The sequence below is a fragment of the Haemaphysalis longicornis genome, unplaced genomic scaffold (genome assembly GCF_048455015.1).
Source record: "Haemaphysalis longicornis isolate Haplotype H1 unplaced genomic scaffold, Haemaphysalis longicornis Haplotype H1 scaffold_5, whole genome shotgun sequence".
Lineage (NCBI taxonomy): Eukaryota > Metazoa > Arthropoda > Arachnida > Ixodida > Ixodidae > Haemaphysalis > Haemaphysalis longicornis.
The window spans coordinates 11,609,485-11,627,577 of record NW_027526385.1 but is presented as its reverse complement, the minus strand read 5'-3'; the positions used below and the strand labels follow the sequence as shown (position 1 = coordinate 11,627,577).

At 46.3% G+C, this 18,093-nt stretch overlaps 1 protein-coding gene and 1 long non-coding RNA gene across 5 annotated transcripts in view; both read left to right on the top strand.

Moving 5' to 3' along the window:
* Positions 1–42: 42 nt before the first annotated feature.
* On the top strand, positions 43–5,685 carry LOC144137876 (uncharacterized). Of its 4 annotated transcripts, none has more exons than XR_013315756.1 (3): positions 43–195; positions 2,182–2,428; positions 3,048–5,685. It is a non-coding gene; the product is annotated as an uncharacterized LOC144137876 (long non-coding RNA). The 4 variants fall into 4 exon arrangements; XR_013315754.1 differs by having other exon boundaries at positions 64–216; XR_013315755.1 differs by having other exon boundaries at positions 109–312.
* Positions 5,686–8,396: 2,711 nt separating this feature from the next.
* The window catches only part of LOC144138993 (uncharacterized), a 50,115-nt gene continuing 40,418 nt past the window's right edge, over positions 8,397–18,093 (top strand). Inside the window, exons 1-4 of the mRNA XM_077671494.1 lie at positions 8,397–8,693; positions 9,338–9,417; positions 10,538–10,608; positions 14,637–14,888. Coding sequence (XP_077527620.1) covers positions 8,655–8,693; positions 9,338–9,417; positions 10,538–10,608; positions 14,637–14,888 — 442 coding nt within the window. The 5' untranslated portion in view covers positions 8,397–8,654. The remainder of the gene's footprint in view (positions 8,694–9,337; positions 9,418–10,537; positions 10,609–14,636; positions 14,889–18,093) is intronic.

Below are 18,093 nucleotides of genomic sequence, written 5' to 3'. Positions count from 1 at the left end.
GACAAAAGCGCGTAAATGAGAGAAGAGAGAAATCGTGCCAAACCAAACGGAGGATGCGAGGTGCTTCCTGTGACGTCACAGGTCGTCGGCTAGGTCACGTGCTGGGGTCCTGTGCGATGCATGCCAAGAGGAGAGACGTCCAGAGTCTTCGAGTCATTCCAGTTCCCAACACCTGTGGATGAGTAACCTTGAATTGTACGAACTGCGCTGTCTCGTGTGAGTGCGAAAAACTGCAGTGTAGTGGGGAGGGAGGAGCGCTGTCCAAGGTCTGCCTTCTGCGGCCAACGTGCGTTTTGTTTTGGCGAGCGCTGGGTATGTAGCCATGTAGCGCGACAGCATCTTATCGAGATGGGCTGAATTGGCGGAATTGAAACGACCTACTGCCGGGTCAAATCGTACTCGCGACAGCCCTAAGGATAGTTCAATGCACTGAATCCGTTTGTCTGACTGGGGACTTACATAGTGCCGTTGTATCGTTACGGTGTAAACGTTTTGTCACCCCGCACGTTTCTTCTGCTGTCTGAGGTAACGGCGTTTCAGTTACCTCTGCGCGAATTCTCACAAAATACGGGCAGTAGCGGCTGGGCTAAATCGTAAATAGTTCGTGTATTAGAGCTTTCCCTCACAGCATGGAGTAGCTGCGAATCGACTGCGTAGGAAATCCGTCAACGTATCCGTTATCAACGCTATCAACGTATCCGTCAACGTAAGTTCGTCGGGTTGGTCACGTTGTTTTGAAAAGTGCTACGCCCCGTATAATTTTCGGAGATACGTTTTTGCGTTTCGCAGGATCTGGCAACGTATATACCCACGTGAGCACTTTGTTGTCTACTGAGGTAATTCATCGAGGTAATAATTTTGCAATGTTTCGTTATTGTTACGAATTCTAGTACACCTAGCTTTCTGTCGCGTTAATTGGACTGCGGGTTTCTTTTCTTTTCGAAATCGCAGATCACTGCACTGCAGTTAAATGCGTTTATAACCTTTGCAGCTCAACCAAGTATTGGGTTCGGACAAGTGCGAACTATTTGTTAGCAATTTTGCTGCGTGGCACACGGAAAAAACTATGCTCACTCAAGCGGGAAATCATCCTCGCTAGAAATTTGTTTTTCCTTTCAAGTAGCTAGAATGCATTTGATACTCTGGCTATACGGGTCTGCAGGCATCAGATATCTCACGCGTAGCAGTAATCGATTGCGTTCCAGGTATTGAATCCTAAACTAACGGTCAACTGCTAGCTTCTCTCATTTTTTCACACTTGGTAGCATGAATTCTCAGATACTACTGACATTTTTTTTTCAATTCAAAGAGTGAGTTTTCCCTCTTTTCTTGGATTGAATGTGCACTCATGGATAGGCATATGAACATTGTGACCATGCTTTACTAAAGATGTTAGACCAGTGCATGCATGCTTTGTCTGACAAGAGTGTTGCACTTTGCTTCGACAGGTACTGCAATTGAGCGTTCCTTGCGCTTTTACTGAAGTTTTGGTGCCATTCACTGTGGTGGCTCAGTGGCCAAGGCGTTGGCTGCTGAGCCCAAAGATACAGGCTCGATCCCGGCCATGGTGGTGGCTTTTCGGATAAAAGCGGAAATGCTGTGTATCAAGATTCGGCACGTGCTGAAGATCCCCAGGTGTTCGAAATTAATCCGGAGCCCCCCACAATGACACTCCTCATATCCCAGTAGGCTTTAGCATGTAAAAAAAAAACCCACAAAATTGGATTTCACATTTATTGGATCATAATGGACTTTTTTCCAGTAGCGTAGCCCTCTTGTGGCCGCCCTAACTGCACATAGAGGATTATAGAAAAACATGCCCCCTTTTATACTGCCTGCCCTGCGCAGTTGAGGAAGCTGTCCCAGGTACCATGCATGATTTTTGCTGGCAGCTGTAGCGCCTACCTGTCGGACGCTTTCAGGGCTCAAAAAACGGAGCACCACTTAGCCCTTTGCGGATGCCAAGCCAGCTAATCCAATATGGCGTCGTTTTGTTTACATTTTGCCCTCCGGTAGTGGCAGATTGGTCGCTGGGAGCGAGAGTAGCGCATGCGCAGAGCACTACTGGAAAAAGGTTCACTTAAGACGTGTGGCCTCAAAATCTAGAGTGGCTATTGCGTTTCTTCCTGGAGTGGAGAATCTGTGTTCAGTGACCATGCGCTATCATATCATTGACTACAGGTGTGGTAATCTGCTGCCCGCCATGACTGCCTGTGGCGCCACCTGGGACGACCCCGTGGAAGCGCTGGTGACCGAGCCGCCGTGTGCCTCCGTGCGGGCGTAGATGTTTGCGCGTCTCCCCCAGCGCCGCTTCCACCTGGCGCTGCTCTGCCTGGCCACCCTCGGAGTGCTGCTGGTGACGCGGGAGGCCGTGCGGCGCTTCCACGAGTTCCAGAAGTTCTACCGCTTCCAGGAGTACTTCGCCCAGGTACGGCTGCCGAAGGCAGAGCTCAGTGCAATCCAAATTTATTTTCCCAAAAGGGATTACATTTCAGTATGCAGCGCATCATGTGGGCCCATAGCAACACTGCGAGTGGCGGGCCCATGCAATAAATACATCATATTGTAGCAACATACATACACATGAATGTACTAAATATACCACATATACAATCATACTTGCACACGCATACATATGCACATACTCTTACACACTTACACACACATACTTACATACGTAGTGTCAGCAGTGCTGTGCCGCTAGACCGAGCGGCGGGGACCTTTCCCATCACATGCATGGCCTGGGCGCCTGGCCACTGACCCCATGAGTGGACCTTTACACCTACCTTGCCACTGAAGTTATCGCATTTTTGGTGCGGGTTATACGTGTGAAAATACAGTATATGTCTTGGAGGTGGCTGCCGTCAACATTCAAAAAAAATAGAATTTGCTTATAGTACCTGTCACCTCTGCGTCATTTGCGCGTTGTGCGCTATACAGCTTCAGTGGTCATCCACTTTTTCAGAGTATAAAATGGGCCGAGATTTTTTAATGATGAAACAACCAGTCGCGCTTCCTTGCCTCACCGAGACGTTTTTGTTGTGCAGGTTGAGACGTTGAAGCGGGGAATGTCGATACTCGAGTCGAGTGGCAGCCAGCTGGAGAACCGGACGGCCAACTTGAAGCGGGACCTGCTGCTTGGCCGGAACAGGCGGCGTTCCGAGGACGGCTCGAGCCTGGCCGTTCACTAGCGAGGACAACAACTGCCGCTGACCGGTCACTCCTAGGGCGGCGGTGTTGCGAGTGAAAACGGAACAAACCGTCCGTGTGCGTGTGAACGTGATGTGCATTTCGTCGCACCGCTGCTCGTGCAAGGCGTGGTGGCGTGGAGCAATGCTTTCCAGTAAAAGTCGAAACGTTTCTGCTGTGGCTTTCTGTGAGACCCCTGTGGTGTTTGTCGAGCGCGGCTGATGCCAAAATGTTGGAAGGGTCGGCGAGGAGCCTTTGAGAACTAAGTCATGCTGCATGTGCAAGCATCAGCTTTTGCGGTACCTGCTGTGTGACGTATGGCTGTCATTCTGCTCATCGTTATTTTGGGCAGGCCCTTAATCCTTCGTCACGTCTGTTTGGTCTTTCTCTGAAAGGGTTAGGATGAACAGGCAATCGTTTAATCTTAATCGGTGTTGTTTCGTATAACAGTCTTTGGAAAGCAGTATTCATTGCTTGTAGGAGTGCAGTTAATCGTTACGTTCTAGTAATGCACTTGATTTCTGTCCTGACTTTAGCCTAACCTAAGCAAAATCTTTATAACAAGCTGTGTGTTGATATCTCTACTTTGCTCCATAATGCCAAAGCGGGAAGGTCCAGTCTGAGCATGGCTTTATTAAATTTCAAAGAGTCTCGGGATGACAGTGTGTGTGTGTGTGCGTGCATGTTTGTGTATACATGTTTACGAGCTTTTTTTTAAACCCCCCGTTGTTGTGCAAGCAGGTATTGCGCAACTTTTTCGCAGCCGGCATGTTGCTAAGGCTCCGTACAAAGCGGCTTCCCATGGCATTTCCAGTGTAACACTGGTGTCGCACTTTGTGCAGTGCAAGCCAAACCATTGCGCAGACCGTGTTGTTGCATGTTAAGTCTTGCAGGTGATAGACATTCTCCAAGATTGCCTACTTAATGGGATCAATGAATGGACGGGAAAGTTCAACGCTGGGTGAAAGTTTATGGTGGCTGTTGTGATTGAGATGTTTTCGTACATTCCATATCGCCTGGTGTCGAATTGAAGCTTTGTCGCGATTATCCCGCTGTGATCGAACCCCGGTGAATTCTGGCGCGTGCTTTATACACCGTTATTCAAAGACAGCCGATGAAAGAGAAGATTTGTCTCATCATTTTTTCTTTCTCATTTTGTAGGATGAATGTTAAACATGATGTTGGCCAGTGCAAGAAAGACTACGTGGTCATGTTAGACTAACCAACCGCATAGTTTTGTTACGTTAGTGCTGCATTTGTATATGCGACAGGTGTGATCCGTGTTGATTACCCAGTGTTCTGTCACCTCGGAACGAAATATCTGGGTGTCCGGAAGCTGTTTCGTTGGGTGTTTTAGAGAGTTCACAGTGCTTGTAGGTGATCGTGTTATGTTTATCTGTGCACCCGACCGTGTGTTAGACGAAAGCTTCGGCAATCGAATATTCTTGTTGCCAAGTAGTGCACTCTTCAAGCATGGTTGATTCAATTGCTAGACGGAAACAGTGGTGACCCAGTGCTGCACCTGTCGTGTAAGTTGGTGCACACCGGGAGTGTAGTTGTAGCGCGACGAGTTTCGTAAAAAATTAGTGCTGGTAAGTGCAATACCTCAGCCACTGGAAGCTTGTGCAATAAAATGTGCACACCAGTAAAATTTTTTTTTGAATTTCAAAAACAGTGATGAAAACCATTCAGTGGTGGAGCTCCAGGAGTGGTGATAGCTAGGTTAAAAATGTAAATGAATTTGAGCTGTAGACTACTGAGATGTGCTCAACACTCCTTTCCATGTTCGGCAAGTGTAGTTGTTCAAGCTTGGGGGACTTGCATATATTTCTTGTTCAAAGTGCATGGAACTGTGAATAAAAGTTCTTATCACAACCCTGTAATGCTTGTGTAGAATCAAGGTCAGCTTTCTGAAATTCTTTGCCTTTGCTGCTGTTTTTTTTTAGTACTGTGAAATCAAAATTAGATTGATGTGGACTGCGAGTAGTAAATTTATAATCTCGAATGGCTTATCTGTTGTTAAACAATGCATGTAAATATGAGTTGCATGTCATGCCATTCCCCGTGAAGTCAACGTCTTGCAAATTTCTGGATGCATTTCTTTTGGCGTCATAATATGGGCATTGGTAAAATTGTCTTCCGTCAAACTGCACCAATGGAAGGCACCTGAAGGAGTTGCAGAGCATGGGTTGGCAGACAAGAAGCACATTTGCCACCTGGGAACTTTGAACACACTATATACTGTTTGCGTTTGTACGTCAACCAGGAATTGAAAGCTTCTTTTTTTTTTTTTTTTTTTTCATTGATATTGCAATGGGAAATGTTTAGGGGAAACTTGAAAATTACTTGAAGAAGTTTAGAACCAAGTCTTGAAAAATTTGTGATCAATTTGGTGGGAACAGACATCTAAGTTGCTTGCCCCCCCGCCGCCTCCCAGTGTATTCACTTACACAATTTTCCTGTTTTTGTTTATTTAATAAAACTTCCCGTACTTGATGCCTGGATGCTTTCTTGAGCAGTCCATTTCTTCAATTCTATTTGTAACATAGCATAGTACCCACGTTTATGATTGGAGGTGGAGTGTATGCCTCTGCTGTCAGCTTCCACACTTAAAGGGGCCCCGCAACAGGCTCTTTGGGTGGCAGTTGGTGCACTGTAACATGTCTTTGTCCTTGTGCATTGTTGGTTCAAGCAGTTGCTGTGTACATAAAGCCACCAGTAAACTGGGAAAAACGTTTCTATTACAGTTGTGCAAAGTTTAAATGTGGTACAAAATGTGTAGCAACATCAATGGCTAGTGACCGCAGTAAGCTGAAAGTTGACAAACGTAAACAACCAGGGTTAGCCAGCAGCAAAGGAGTATGAACAACTACCTTTTTGAGTCCTTCAAATTATGTTGAGTCAAAAACATTGATTGATGCCTCTTTACTTGAGCCATGCTGCTGGCTCTGGCTGGCCTTTCACGTTTGCTAGCACAAAGTATAAAGGTGTTTCGGGTTTAGCAGTGGCCATGCACGTTAGGGATCATGCAATGAAGCGTTGAAGTTGGCCAAAGTCTTCTTCATTCAGGAATAAACAGTGTGGTGAACCATTACAGCAGCGTGTTGAGTGATGGCTGGAGAGATGCACACATGTTTGATGCTTTACTTGGCAGGCAGGCACAGTAGATCAGCTAACTTAACTGCACAAACTCGAATGGAGCTCAATTTGCTAGCGTTAATAAACATTTGCTCAGTTATCCTCGATAGGTGCTGAGAGAAAGTGAATCCTGCCAATACATATGAAGCGCACAGTCGTGATAGCTTCTTTCGCCACGCATTTCAAAGGCGACAGTACGATGCTGAGAGAGCCTAGAAATTCTGCGCGGTTGTCAAAATTTAATGAAGAGCTCATTAGGGGAATTTTGATTTTTTGCTCAGGATAGTCCATTCATGATTGCCGTGTAGATGGACATCACGAACGCTCCCAACGACGACACTATGAATTCTGGAATGAAAAATAGTTTCAGCCAGCGTGGCGGAGCTGGGGTGGCTGGTGTGGTCAGTTTCTTGAAATGAAAGACGAAGGCCACAATTATGGCGGAAACGCCGACGAGTGCCACCACCTGCAAGGCCAGAGCGAAAAATGAGCGACGAGATCAAACATAATTCAGGCACTTTTCCAGGCGTTCCTCAAGCATTTGGCTCTTCATTATTCTTTTTCATTTGCGTTAACGACATTGCACAAAAGCAGATCCGCAAAAATGCAATGCAGTTACCTCGGAGGTAAAAATAATGAACGCGGTTAAGTTTCATACCCTTACCGTGGCCGTCAGCAGGGGGGTGCAAAAGAAGCACTCCCCCCACTCAAAAGCCACCACCGGAACAATTGCCTGACCCCCTTGCCCTCTCCCACTTTCTTCTTAATATTATTAATTGGTTTACACCCCTCACCTGCCAACACCTGGCCCCATACTATTAAATGACGTTTATTTCGCCATGTAGACCTGCACAGCCAAACGGAATGTCAACAGCTAGCCATGTTAACAGCTAACGTCATTCACTGTAAATGGCATTAAATTTGCGTGTGACAGGGGTACTACAGGGGTATTAAGCCTTTGAGGGTCAAGGCCCCCCCAGGTCGATTTTTTTTGTTGCCGATATCAATTCTTTGGAAGAATGTAAGCGGGAAGCGCCTACAGAACGAAACCAAAACACGCCGCCGCGCACCCGCGCGTGACTCGCGCAAGTGGTAGCCGGCGCACGGGTGTAGTAAAGTGTAAAAAAATGAAAAAGCTATCGGTGCAAGAAAAAAATTTCACGTATTTCTGCAGTGTGGTAGCACATGGCAAGCAAGAGAAATGATCGAAAAAGGCGCGCCGTTGATACATACCAGCAATGACGTACATGCACGTCATTGACCATTTTGAAAGTGTTTGCCGGGAACGTACATGCACGTCATTGACCATGAAAGGGTTAATTGCTACCAACTGGAAAATTATTCAACTAAACAGCGCGGGAGGCGTAATGGCGGATGCCGTAGCAGACGACGCGGCTGTCGTCACCCTCAGCGGAGCGCGCGAGCATCAAGGCACCCTAGCCGCGCGTGTGCATGTCACATAATGCGTATACGGTGTGTGTGTGTCATTGAAGCAGCAGTAAGCATGACAATTAAGCTAATCCTAGACAACCAGGAAAGCTAGGAATATTTTCTTCCGTGTTTCACCAGTGCTGCGACAAATTGCCAAATGCCAAGCGGTATTCACAGGCGTGGAGCACAGCACACGTTCGGCTGTTCCAGGCATTTGGCAACTTGGTCATATTCTAGAATATTCTAGTTCAATCTAGCATAGAGAAAAAAATATATTTCTTTCTCTATGACTCTAGCAAGACCGTCCTGCGTTAGAGCACCGCCGCAGTGCCGCAGCTGCGCTCGTGACACTAGGCGACTCGGTTTTGTCCGAAACCGAAACAAGCGTGTGGGCCAGTATGGATAAGTTAAAGTCCCTTCATCAGCTTTAGCTAAAAGCCGATCGAGGGACTTTAGGATAAGTATAAATAGGCATATGAACGGCTATTTCATATAAGTTTGGGAAATAATTTCGAAGTATCTAGATGATGCATTTGGCAATTCACGCAGGAAGACAAAGTGTTTGAAGACAACAATATCCAAATCTAAAGTCGTCTTTTTTATGGAGCGGCAGCCAATCCCAACGTCGCGTGGCTGTTACTACTTCCGGCCTGCTGGTGCTCCTGATTTGAACGAGCCGGCGGAGCCGCGCGAGACACAAGCAGCTTGCTGCATTTTGCCCTGCTTACACTTGCTCTACCAGCTTCTTTGCGCTCTGGTATGACTGGTACTACTGGTCAGTACCGGCACCATCGGGGTCGCTCGCACTGCAGGTGTGTCTGCCACGGGCTTTGACGTCCGTTGGCCGTGCCGTTGATTTGGTGCTGGCACCTGCCACCTAGCTACTTGCTTCCGTCATGCTCGACAGCCGGAAGGTGGACGTCCTGATCCAGTGGGTGAGTAGCAAAGTTTCTACTTTGGTCCACACCCCGATGTTAATTTACATGAATGTCGGTGTCAGTCTTCGCTATCGAACGCGCCTTTGCTTTGTGCCTGCTAGAGTACCCATGCTCGCACGTCCGTGGCTTCTTGGTACGAACCCTACGCAGAATATTATTTTCCAACGCCGCCTCGTTTTGTGTGCTGTTCTCGCCGAATGTGTGACTTTTCGAGCGACAATGTTTTGGCGGATGCGGGGCGGTGAGATTTGCCGTGGAAGCGCCTTTCGCCGCATGAATTGCTCGCGCTACTTTTGTTTTGGACGTGAATCTTGCGTCGGACTCGTCGGCAGGCTTTTCCTTTTGACAGCCTTTCTAGGCTGATAACGTGCTCAGTGCGGTCTTTGTAATGTAAACGCCCCCTTAAGTCGTCAGCCCGGTCGAGGCAAGTACTGGCTAACTACCGCGAAAGGCTAACTAAACGGAAAGCTGCGCTCGAAGTGGGATGCCTGTAGAAGCCGAGTATTCCGAGCCGTTTTAAATAGGTGAGGTGCAGCTGAATTTAATTTAAATGTAATAATTAAACCAAAGCTTTGGCGAAACATTGTTGTTTTCTTATTGGTTTGGACTCATTTGCTTCGCTTTTCTTGTGTGCCTCTCAGCTCGGCTGTTTCGATGTCAAGATCGCCAAGCTCTCCGAGCTGGGTGATGGGCTCAAGCTACTGAAGCTCCTTTCAAGCATGTGAGTTCTGTCGTGTTCCCTTTCGCTGTTTTTCCACAGCTTCTCTCAGGCAGGCATTGCACTGCATGGTATTATGAAACTTGGGAGAATCACCGTCAGAAATTTCGCACGGCAATCGCCTTTTTTGGATAAGCATGCTACGTGGAGTTTCTATGGGATAAATATTCCCTAATTTTCAGCTGCCCCTGTAGCGTTGTGGTATAGTACTTGGTAATAAACGATAAGGCTCAGGTTCGAGCCTGCTATTGTGTTGAATTTTTTTTTTCTTTCAGAATTTTTTTGTCATCGTCATTTCTTTAATACTTTTTTTTTACTGTGGTTATTACTATATCAAGAGATCGACGCCCAGGACTTCTAGAATGGGTTGAATTACGTTTAATATCAGTCGTGTTCTGTGTCGCTGGGCTGGTTAGATTAGGTTTGTTGCAGCTGGGCTGGATTTGGGTAGGTTTTGACGCGTTCGGTTAGGTTACGCTAGGTTCGGTGAGGTTATGTTATGTGAGGAAACATTGGGACGTAATATTATTCGGCAGATTTTAGGCCAGCCAGCTTTTATGGAAACTGCCGTGAGAATTTCCTGGAAGTAATTCTCACGGCTGCCGTGAGGTTAGACGCAGCCAATATTTATCCCATTGAATCTCCGTGTAGCGTGCTTCGCCAATGAGGGGTGACTGCCGTGAGAAATTTCTGACGGTAATTCTCACGGTTGCCGGGAGAATAGACACTACCTTGATTTGCAGCTCACTCTAGTAATGCCAAAGAGTGAAAACAGGAATCTGAGCTTGCATTCATTCCAGGACACACACTAACTTGCCTAGTTAGAAAAAGAAAAACCGAAGAAAAAGGGCAGCTGTTAGTCCAGCACCCATTTTGTGGTTTGACTGAACCGTTGAACTTAGCAAACGTTTGTTGTTATTTTGCTTGTTGTTGTGTGACTTAACAGTCATGTTTTAAGTTGATACATGTCGATACAACACTTGAGGCCCATTGATTGCTAATAGTGCAACTTGTGAAATGGGTCTCAAGTTAGGGGGCCTAATTAAAGATCGACCCACATAGTTCAAAACCCATTAACCCAATTTGCCGTGATCTCTGATCCTAGCTCGTGTTTGCCTTCCAGCGATCCCAAGTGTGCAGCCGAAAATGTGGCCCCTGCAGAAGCGTTTGTTCAGATCGAACAGATTCTAATTGGTGAGTCTCAGTTGCAGTTGCTCTTAAGGGGGGACACTGGTATTGAAGACATTTTTGTTATTTTGAACCAATGTGCTTGAAATTTGCACATTAAATGTGTTTTAACATCCTGAGCACAAATGTGCAGTCAGTTCTTGTCTATATAGTCTTATATACGTTAATACTTTTTGTTACTTTGTGCTCTAGAAGGACCAGGGAGTGCAACTATAGCACAGCAGTAATTTTATCATTGTTTCTGCAATTGCTGTAGATTTATTAAACGTGGGGTAACCAATAATCAATGTTTTTGTAAAACGAAATGCATAAAAAAAATTTACTAGCACAAAGAAATTCTTTATTTTTGTGGTTTTATTGCACTGTACACTTATTAAGCTTTCAAACGCAGCAAAAATGATACAAATCTGGCCAGTGCATCCCGAGATATTGTAGCCGACACTTGACCTAGCATGAAAAAAATTGGTTTTGAGAAAACAAGGCACAAAGTTTGGAACGCAGGGGAAAATGGTCATTTAGCCAACTTCAAATGGCGACAGCAGGTACATTCTTTGCGACCTATAGACTGCGAAGAAAATTAATGCAGAAAATGGATTTTTGGGCAAATCTTTGGTCCTCAAGACCAGTGTCCTCCCCCCTTAACTTCCATTGAGGCCGTCCTCTCATTTTTGTGAAGTTATAATTAACCACAGAGCGCGATTAAAACTCCATAACTAGGCCTGGGCAGTGACCTACAGAGTCAGTCTGTTTCTATGCTTTGAGATTTGAGATCTGACCATTTGTGCTTTTGCGATGAACACTCAGTGTTAGCCTCCATGGAGAGGCAGCAATTTCATAAATGGAAATAATTTCACTTCATGTTTGAGCATGACTTTTGGCCACTTGGTTGATCACGGGCCTCCTTGATCTATTGGCGGTGAGATGTTTGAGTGGCGCCCCCTGGCTTCGACGTCAGCTTAGGGACTCGCGCCGCTGTCGTCTGCTACACTCCGCTTGTGAGTGCAGCAGTGCCTGTGCTAGAAATCGCCCGCTTTCATGAATTAGTGCATGAAAACCTCATTTCCAGTGATTCAGTTATTTTTGCCAGCTTCTGACACCTCTGAATAATTTCAAGCTGTATCCTACACAAGTTTGCAACACACAAGAAGAGAGAGAGAACAACCTTCTTCAAAGCATCGGTCAGAAAATCGGCTGTAACTCGTTCTTATTAGCTTATTTGCGAGGTTCAGTGCTCAGAAATCCTCGATAAGTATTCAAAACGCGTAGGCTTCCCTACATTATTTTTGATATACTCTTATGAAGACTCAACAGTCCAATACTACGCACCAAGCAGCGGGCCCCTACCTGCCCATCGCACAGCAGGACATACAGCGGCTGTCTTCTATTTCTTTTGTTGTTGTTGACTTGTATCAGATGAATGTTTTTTTTTTTTTCTGTGCCTAATGCATTAATTTCTTTGCACCGTCCCAAACGTCTTACTAGGAAGTTCGGGGATGTTTGGGAGGCTCTCAAAGATAGTGTGGATATTTTCTTCGGGCTGTAAGGCATAGATTCCTTTCTTCACAAAGTGGCTTTTATGGCTGTGGCCAAGAAGGGGCTTATGCTCAGCGTGCGTTGTTTATTCACATGCAAATACGATGAGATGGTTTGTGCTACGCCCCCGCGATCGCTCCTCAGACAACGTAGTCCGAGTACTCGAAGGCGGCTTTTGTGCTCCGAATTTGAATCGAAACCATCGTTATCATAACGAACTGACTCTCAATTTGAACGTTTATGACATGATTACGGTGTTTAAGGTTTGATATACTCGGTAACTAACAAAATGAATAGTATACGTGCCGGTTTCCAGTATAACAGGAATCGAAACCCACGAATATTTCCAAGCAGCTCTTTACTGTTTCCAACCCTTCCAGGCGTAAAGAGCAAATCCTGGTCTGTTCGGGATGGCGTTCTATGAATTGAAGAAAATTACTCTTATTACCGGGCCGGGCCTGCATTGAGGACCCAGCCCACTAATCAGCTCGATTTTACTGTTAAATAAAGTTTTGTTTATAAAGTTTTCCGCCTCGTCCTCCTCCTCCTCCTCCTTCTGAGCGCTGTTTTACTATAACGCATATCTGAATATTGGGAAAATATGGCCGGGGTAAATCTACCAAATTATCTGCCCAGGTCTGAACGAACATAGTGTCACGGTATTTTTGCCGTAGACGTGACTCGTTTTGCCCAATAAACCTCCATACTGCTAAGAAGTCTGGTGTTTGGAATTTAACCTACAGTTTTTGCGGCCCATAGTGCATGTCGGCATACTTTCATGCCATGACAACGTAAAGTGATGTGATACAATACGTTCCAGTGTTCGGCAAGGTTGCAAAAACTGTTTTACCTTGCATACGATTACCAGGGATCGCGATGCCTTCTGCCAAAGCCGACAGCCCCGAGTGCCTGGAATTTGTTTTGGTCTTGCATTTTCGCTGTTGTCGGTTATTAGTACCTGGCTGTTCCCTTTATTTGAAAGACTGCTATATACAGAGCTGACGCCTAGCTCCAACTCTTCGTGCTCCGCACAGGACCGGCTTCGCAATGAATGGGGCGACGGCAATGTTTCTTCCGCAGCGGTGTACCCAAAACCATAACATCACACCTTGAGCTAGTGTACGCTATTGTAAGTCTATTAATTATTATGATAAAAAGTCACGCCACGCAAAATCTGGCGCGGACAAGCATCAGACGTTAACCGAGAGCAAAAAAAATAGCAGGGAGAGCGAGCCCGAGTGAAGCAGACGACAAATGCGAGAATCCCTAAGCCGACGTCACGGAGGCGCGCTCCGCAGCGCCGCCTGTGGTCGAGCTCACCGCCAATACCTGTGCAACGCGAGCATTTGAAAGGACATTTGAGTGTAATGGCCTTCTAAATTTCAAGTGCCCTTCGAATTGCAAAGAGTTCCGCTGATCTTCACGACAATTCTCAAAGGCAGTTGAAAGTTTCTGCGTTTGCACGCCATGTTTTGGTGTCGCTACTGCTGCCCTGTTTTGTTCTTCACAAAAATTAAATTTTAGAGTTAAAATGGGCAAAATACAATTACCAGTACTCAAATTGGTAACAACCTACAAGCACGCACAAAACATGCACCAACAGCCCGTTCCTTTTTTTTTTTTTTTGCACCGCCGATGTTGAGAGTTGCAAGTTACCCTGTAATCATAGACCGTGTGATAAAAAAACAAAAACAAGTGTAAAATTATGAAGATCGTGCACTTTCAACACCAAGTTTTACTCGTAAATAATTGTTTGGTAATTACGGCATGCCGAAACTGTGCCAGAGAGTTTGCGTTTCAGAGGCCTTCGAGAACCTCAAAGGTCGTTGGTGGTGCTCCTTTGACTCAAGTGGCATTTCAATCAAAGGCCTTTGAAAAACATCGTGTAGGTGCTCAAAGGTGTCATTTGAGTCAAATGGCATTCGACTCAGTCCTTCAAAACGCTCGTGTAGCACGGGTGTAAGACTTGGACTGAGCGCGGGTATTTGGAGGATTTTCCGCACCATGGGAATATATCGGGGGAACAGTTGCTGGACTGCTTCTCTGGGAGTCTCCGGTGAGTCCAAGACTTACAACTGTGTTACACAACTTTCAATTGGCAGTTACAGTGTGCCCTATGTATCTACAAAGGGGTACTCGATAGACAATTGGTTTTAGGGCTTTCAAAAGGCCTTTGAAACGGCCGTGTACCACACGTATAAATCGAAGAGGCCCAGTGATGTCAGCACATAGCAGTGGGCGCATAATGGACAGAGAATGCTTCTGAACCGCATCAGATGTCCACAGTCAGCCAGTTGTTTTTACTGTCCCACTAGAATGTGGAGAAGGAAGACCTCCTCCTTCGCTTTCTGCTATCTTCGTAGTCCGGAAACCTTCGATGTAGCTGTGACTGCCAAAGGAAAACGGGAATGTATTGTTTTCATCCGCTGCAACTTATTTTTTGGGGGGAAATGCCTGGCGTGAATTGCCTCGTGTTCCACCTTGTCGTATTTCTTGCACAGGCCTGCATGGCTCCCTGCCGCCTGGTTTCCTGGCGCCGGCTACCAAGAGTGGCTGCCGTGACAGTGTCTTGGCTCTGGCTGCGGCTCTGACCCTGTCTTCTGTCGTGCTCCATGCCACCAGGTGTGGTGCAACCGAAGACATGCGCCCCCTGCTGGCGCTTGACGAAGCTTCGCAGTCCTGCATCAAGGACGTGGTGCAGACTGTCAGTGCGGGGGACGCCGTCCTTCGAAACTTGCGGTCGTACCTGCGAGGTCAGTCAAGGTCATTCGTTTTTATAATTCCTCGCGCTGTTCGCCCCAAGATTGAACACAGTCGGCCCCTAGTGGCGGAGGGACGAACCGCTCCTAGTGTGGATCCCGCTCCCGCATCGTCTGCTTGTTCACATTGCGCGCGGTGCAAGTCGTGTGCTGCACACGATTAAAAAAAGAATATGTGCACTTGTTCGGCAGTAAGCAGTGGTTGCAGTTCGCCCAGGACCGGGATAATTGGAGATGTGTGAGAGAAACCTTTGCCCTGCAGTGGGCGTAGGCAGGCTGATAATGATCATGATGATGATGAAGATGAAGCAATAGCATAGGTACTTCTGCTTGCGGATTTCATCTAAAAACGCAATAATCAACAGCCGTTGTGGGATAATGCACTAGTTTCGCTAGTTTAGTTCCACAAAACATCGTCGCCGTGCTCGCTGCTTGAGCGTGAAGCGTGTTTATAATGTAAACATTGCTTTGACAGGTCGCACTTTTCCTATTGATGAGTGCAGTTGTGTGCCGTTTCGGGAACATCAGAGGGTGGGTTTTGAAGGAGGTGTGGTGGTTATTTAAAGGAGAAAAGTAACTACATGAAATAGTTAAGAGGCAAGACCTGTACGTACATTAACGCCCATACATTCACGGGGATGTGTTTTACACGCAAGAGCCTATGTCAAGGAATTCTACCCGTACTTTTTTTAAAATAAATACCATTTTTAAACAGGCGTTACTTATACTGTGCAACACTTTTGCTAATTTTATGTATTATTTAAAATACGTTTCTGTGGATGCGCAAGAGTATTTCAGGGGGACTTCTCGGTAAAATTGAGCAGTTGTGATTTTGAGTCTCTCCTCTGGCATTTCGTGTGTCATTTTTATATATATTTCCCATTTTCGAGCAGTTGTGATTTTGAGTCTCTCCTCTGGCATTTCGTGTGTCATTTTTATATATATTTCCCATTTTCAAATCGCGACATGAGTCACCTCGTCCAAAAATGTGCTTCGCTCAGCATAACTGAATCATAATTTTTTTTTGTCCCCACAATGCTGGCTTTAAATACCATTTCGGGAAAAGGCTAGCCACAATTCCTGGGCAATCTCTGGCCAAAAGGGGACTGTTCAGTCTTCAAACTACTGACATTTCTTGTTGAAGTACCGTTTTTTCACCGCTACAAAACACGATACCTAGGGTACTTCCAGTTGCAAGTAATAATGATTGCCAACGTGTCGCTTTTCGTGTTATACAGTCGATCCCGCATATATCGAACCCAGATATATCGAATTATTGCATTTATCGAACAGTCCAAACATCCCCTTGAAAATCCTATGCAAAAGAAAATATTTTATATCTGGAATTATCGATATATCGAACTATTTTGCGATCCCCTTAGAGTTTGATATAACCGGGATCGACTGTATTCGTTCTCTTCTCGCTGTGCTTGGAGCATTGGCAAGAACCCAAAGAAAAGAAAAGCACACAAACCTTTTATCTGTGCCTTTTTTAACCACTCCTCGAAAAGTAAATGCCAATACAAAAGCGACGTTCAGTTGACAACACATTGCAGTTACCGGGAACCCGTTGCATTATTTCGTAATGAAATATAAACAGGAACATTTTACCACATCTGTAACAGGGCAACTCCACTTGCCATCTTTATGGTTTAGTGATTGAGTGTTGTTAATTGTCTTCGAAAGTAACATTGCGCAAGATTGCTAGTCACTTTGCAGAAATCTAGCTAGACATGACGTCTTGATTGCACTGCGTGAGTTAGCGATTTAATTCGCCATTTCACTTGTGATGAAAGCCTCACGTAAGCTACTCGCGTGTAATTTACCTGTCTGAACGTTTTGCATATATAATCTCTGCGTTGGTTAAAGTTCAGAAATTCTATTTTGCCTTTCGAACACACTAAAAAAAAATATTGTCAGCTCTTACGAAAAATGTCGGGGCAGTGAAGTGGTGTTACTGAGATTAACAGTGCGAAAGAACGGGACAACAGAGGAGTAGACAAAACACAGCGCTACTCCTCTGTTTTCCCGTTCTTTCGCGCTGTTAATAGAGTTTTAGCAGTTCGTATGCTCCGGCCGTTCCGTTCGATACGTTGCTACCAGGTTTACCGGGACCCGACTGCGCATGCGCGCGCACGTACCGGGTTCTTTCCGTGTAGTGAGACGAAAAACGTTAGCACTCCGTAGCGTCGTACCGTTCGTTCCGTGTGACGGCTGATTAGCCGTGTTGTTGCAAAAATCCACTCGCTAAAAATACGTAAATAAACAACGCAGTTTCCCCTAAAGCATTGCAAATCTAAAATAAATCGCGCTCGGCCGGACGCATTGTGAGGCAGGGGCTGTGGCGGCGGCGACGGCGACGGCACCAGAGCGAGCGCAGGTGACGACATGGTCGCGCGCCGTTCACGTGGAGGAATGGCCTTGGCCTTGCCCGATTGAAGCGTTAGACACATGTACGATTGGTACACGCTATTCGTATGCGACTGATCGTTACTACTGTCACCACGACTAGTCGTACGCGTGAATTTGAGACACATGGCCCGATGCGGGTGTGCGATGCCTCGTCGGCGCCGCTCCGCCCACTGTTTTTGCTCCATGGTCAACTACGATGATCGCTGAGCTGAATTTGTAGATTCCACGCGTTTGTACGCAAGAAATGGATAAAGCAGGCAATCGTGAAGTGTTTTCTGCATCGGAAACAGTCTGCGCACACGCCGGTCGCGCCTGCCAGCTCGGCACACTCAGCGGCTCGAACCGGCGCAGGCCGCGGTAGCAACTGCTTGTCGCTGCTCTTCCGAATCAATCTGATCGCTAAAACGAAGTTCCACCTGTGAGAAAGTAGATGTTAGTGTGGTGAAAAATTGTGCTAGGGATTGTTCTCAGGGCTTATTTTAAAAGCGGCGATCAGATATCTGCCGCGATGCAAGCCTATGCTGACCGGCCATGGATGCCGCGGTGCGCCGAGCGGCCGAGAGATGGCGATACCTGCGCGGAAGCATCGAAACAGGCTACGCAGATGTCTCGGTCACTGATCGCTCAAACGGCAGTTGTAGCTCAAATAAAGTTTCACATGCGAGAAAGGGGATGATAGTGTGGGGAAAAGTTGTGTTACGGATTGTCATTCGCAGTTGCACAGATAGCGGCGATCAAATATTCGCCAGGACGCTAAGCCTAAAGTTCCCAACACCCGTGCCGACCA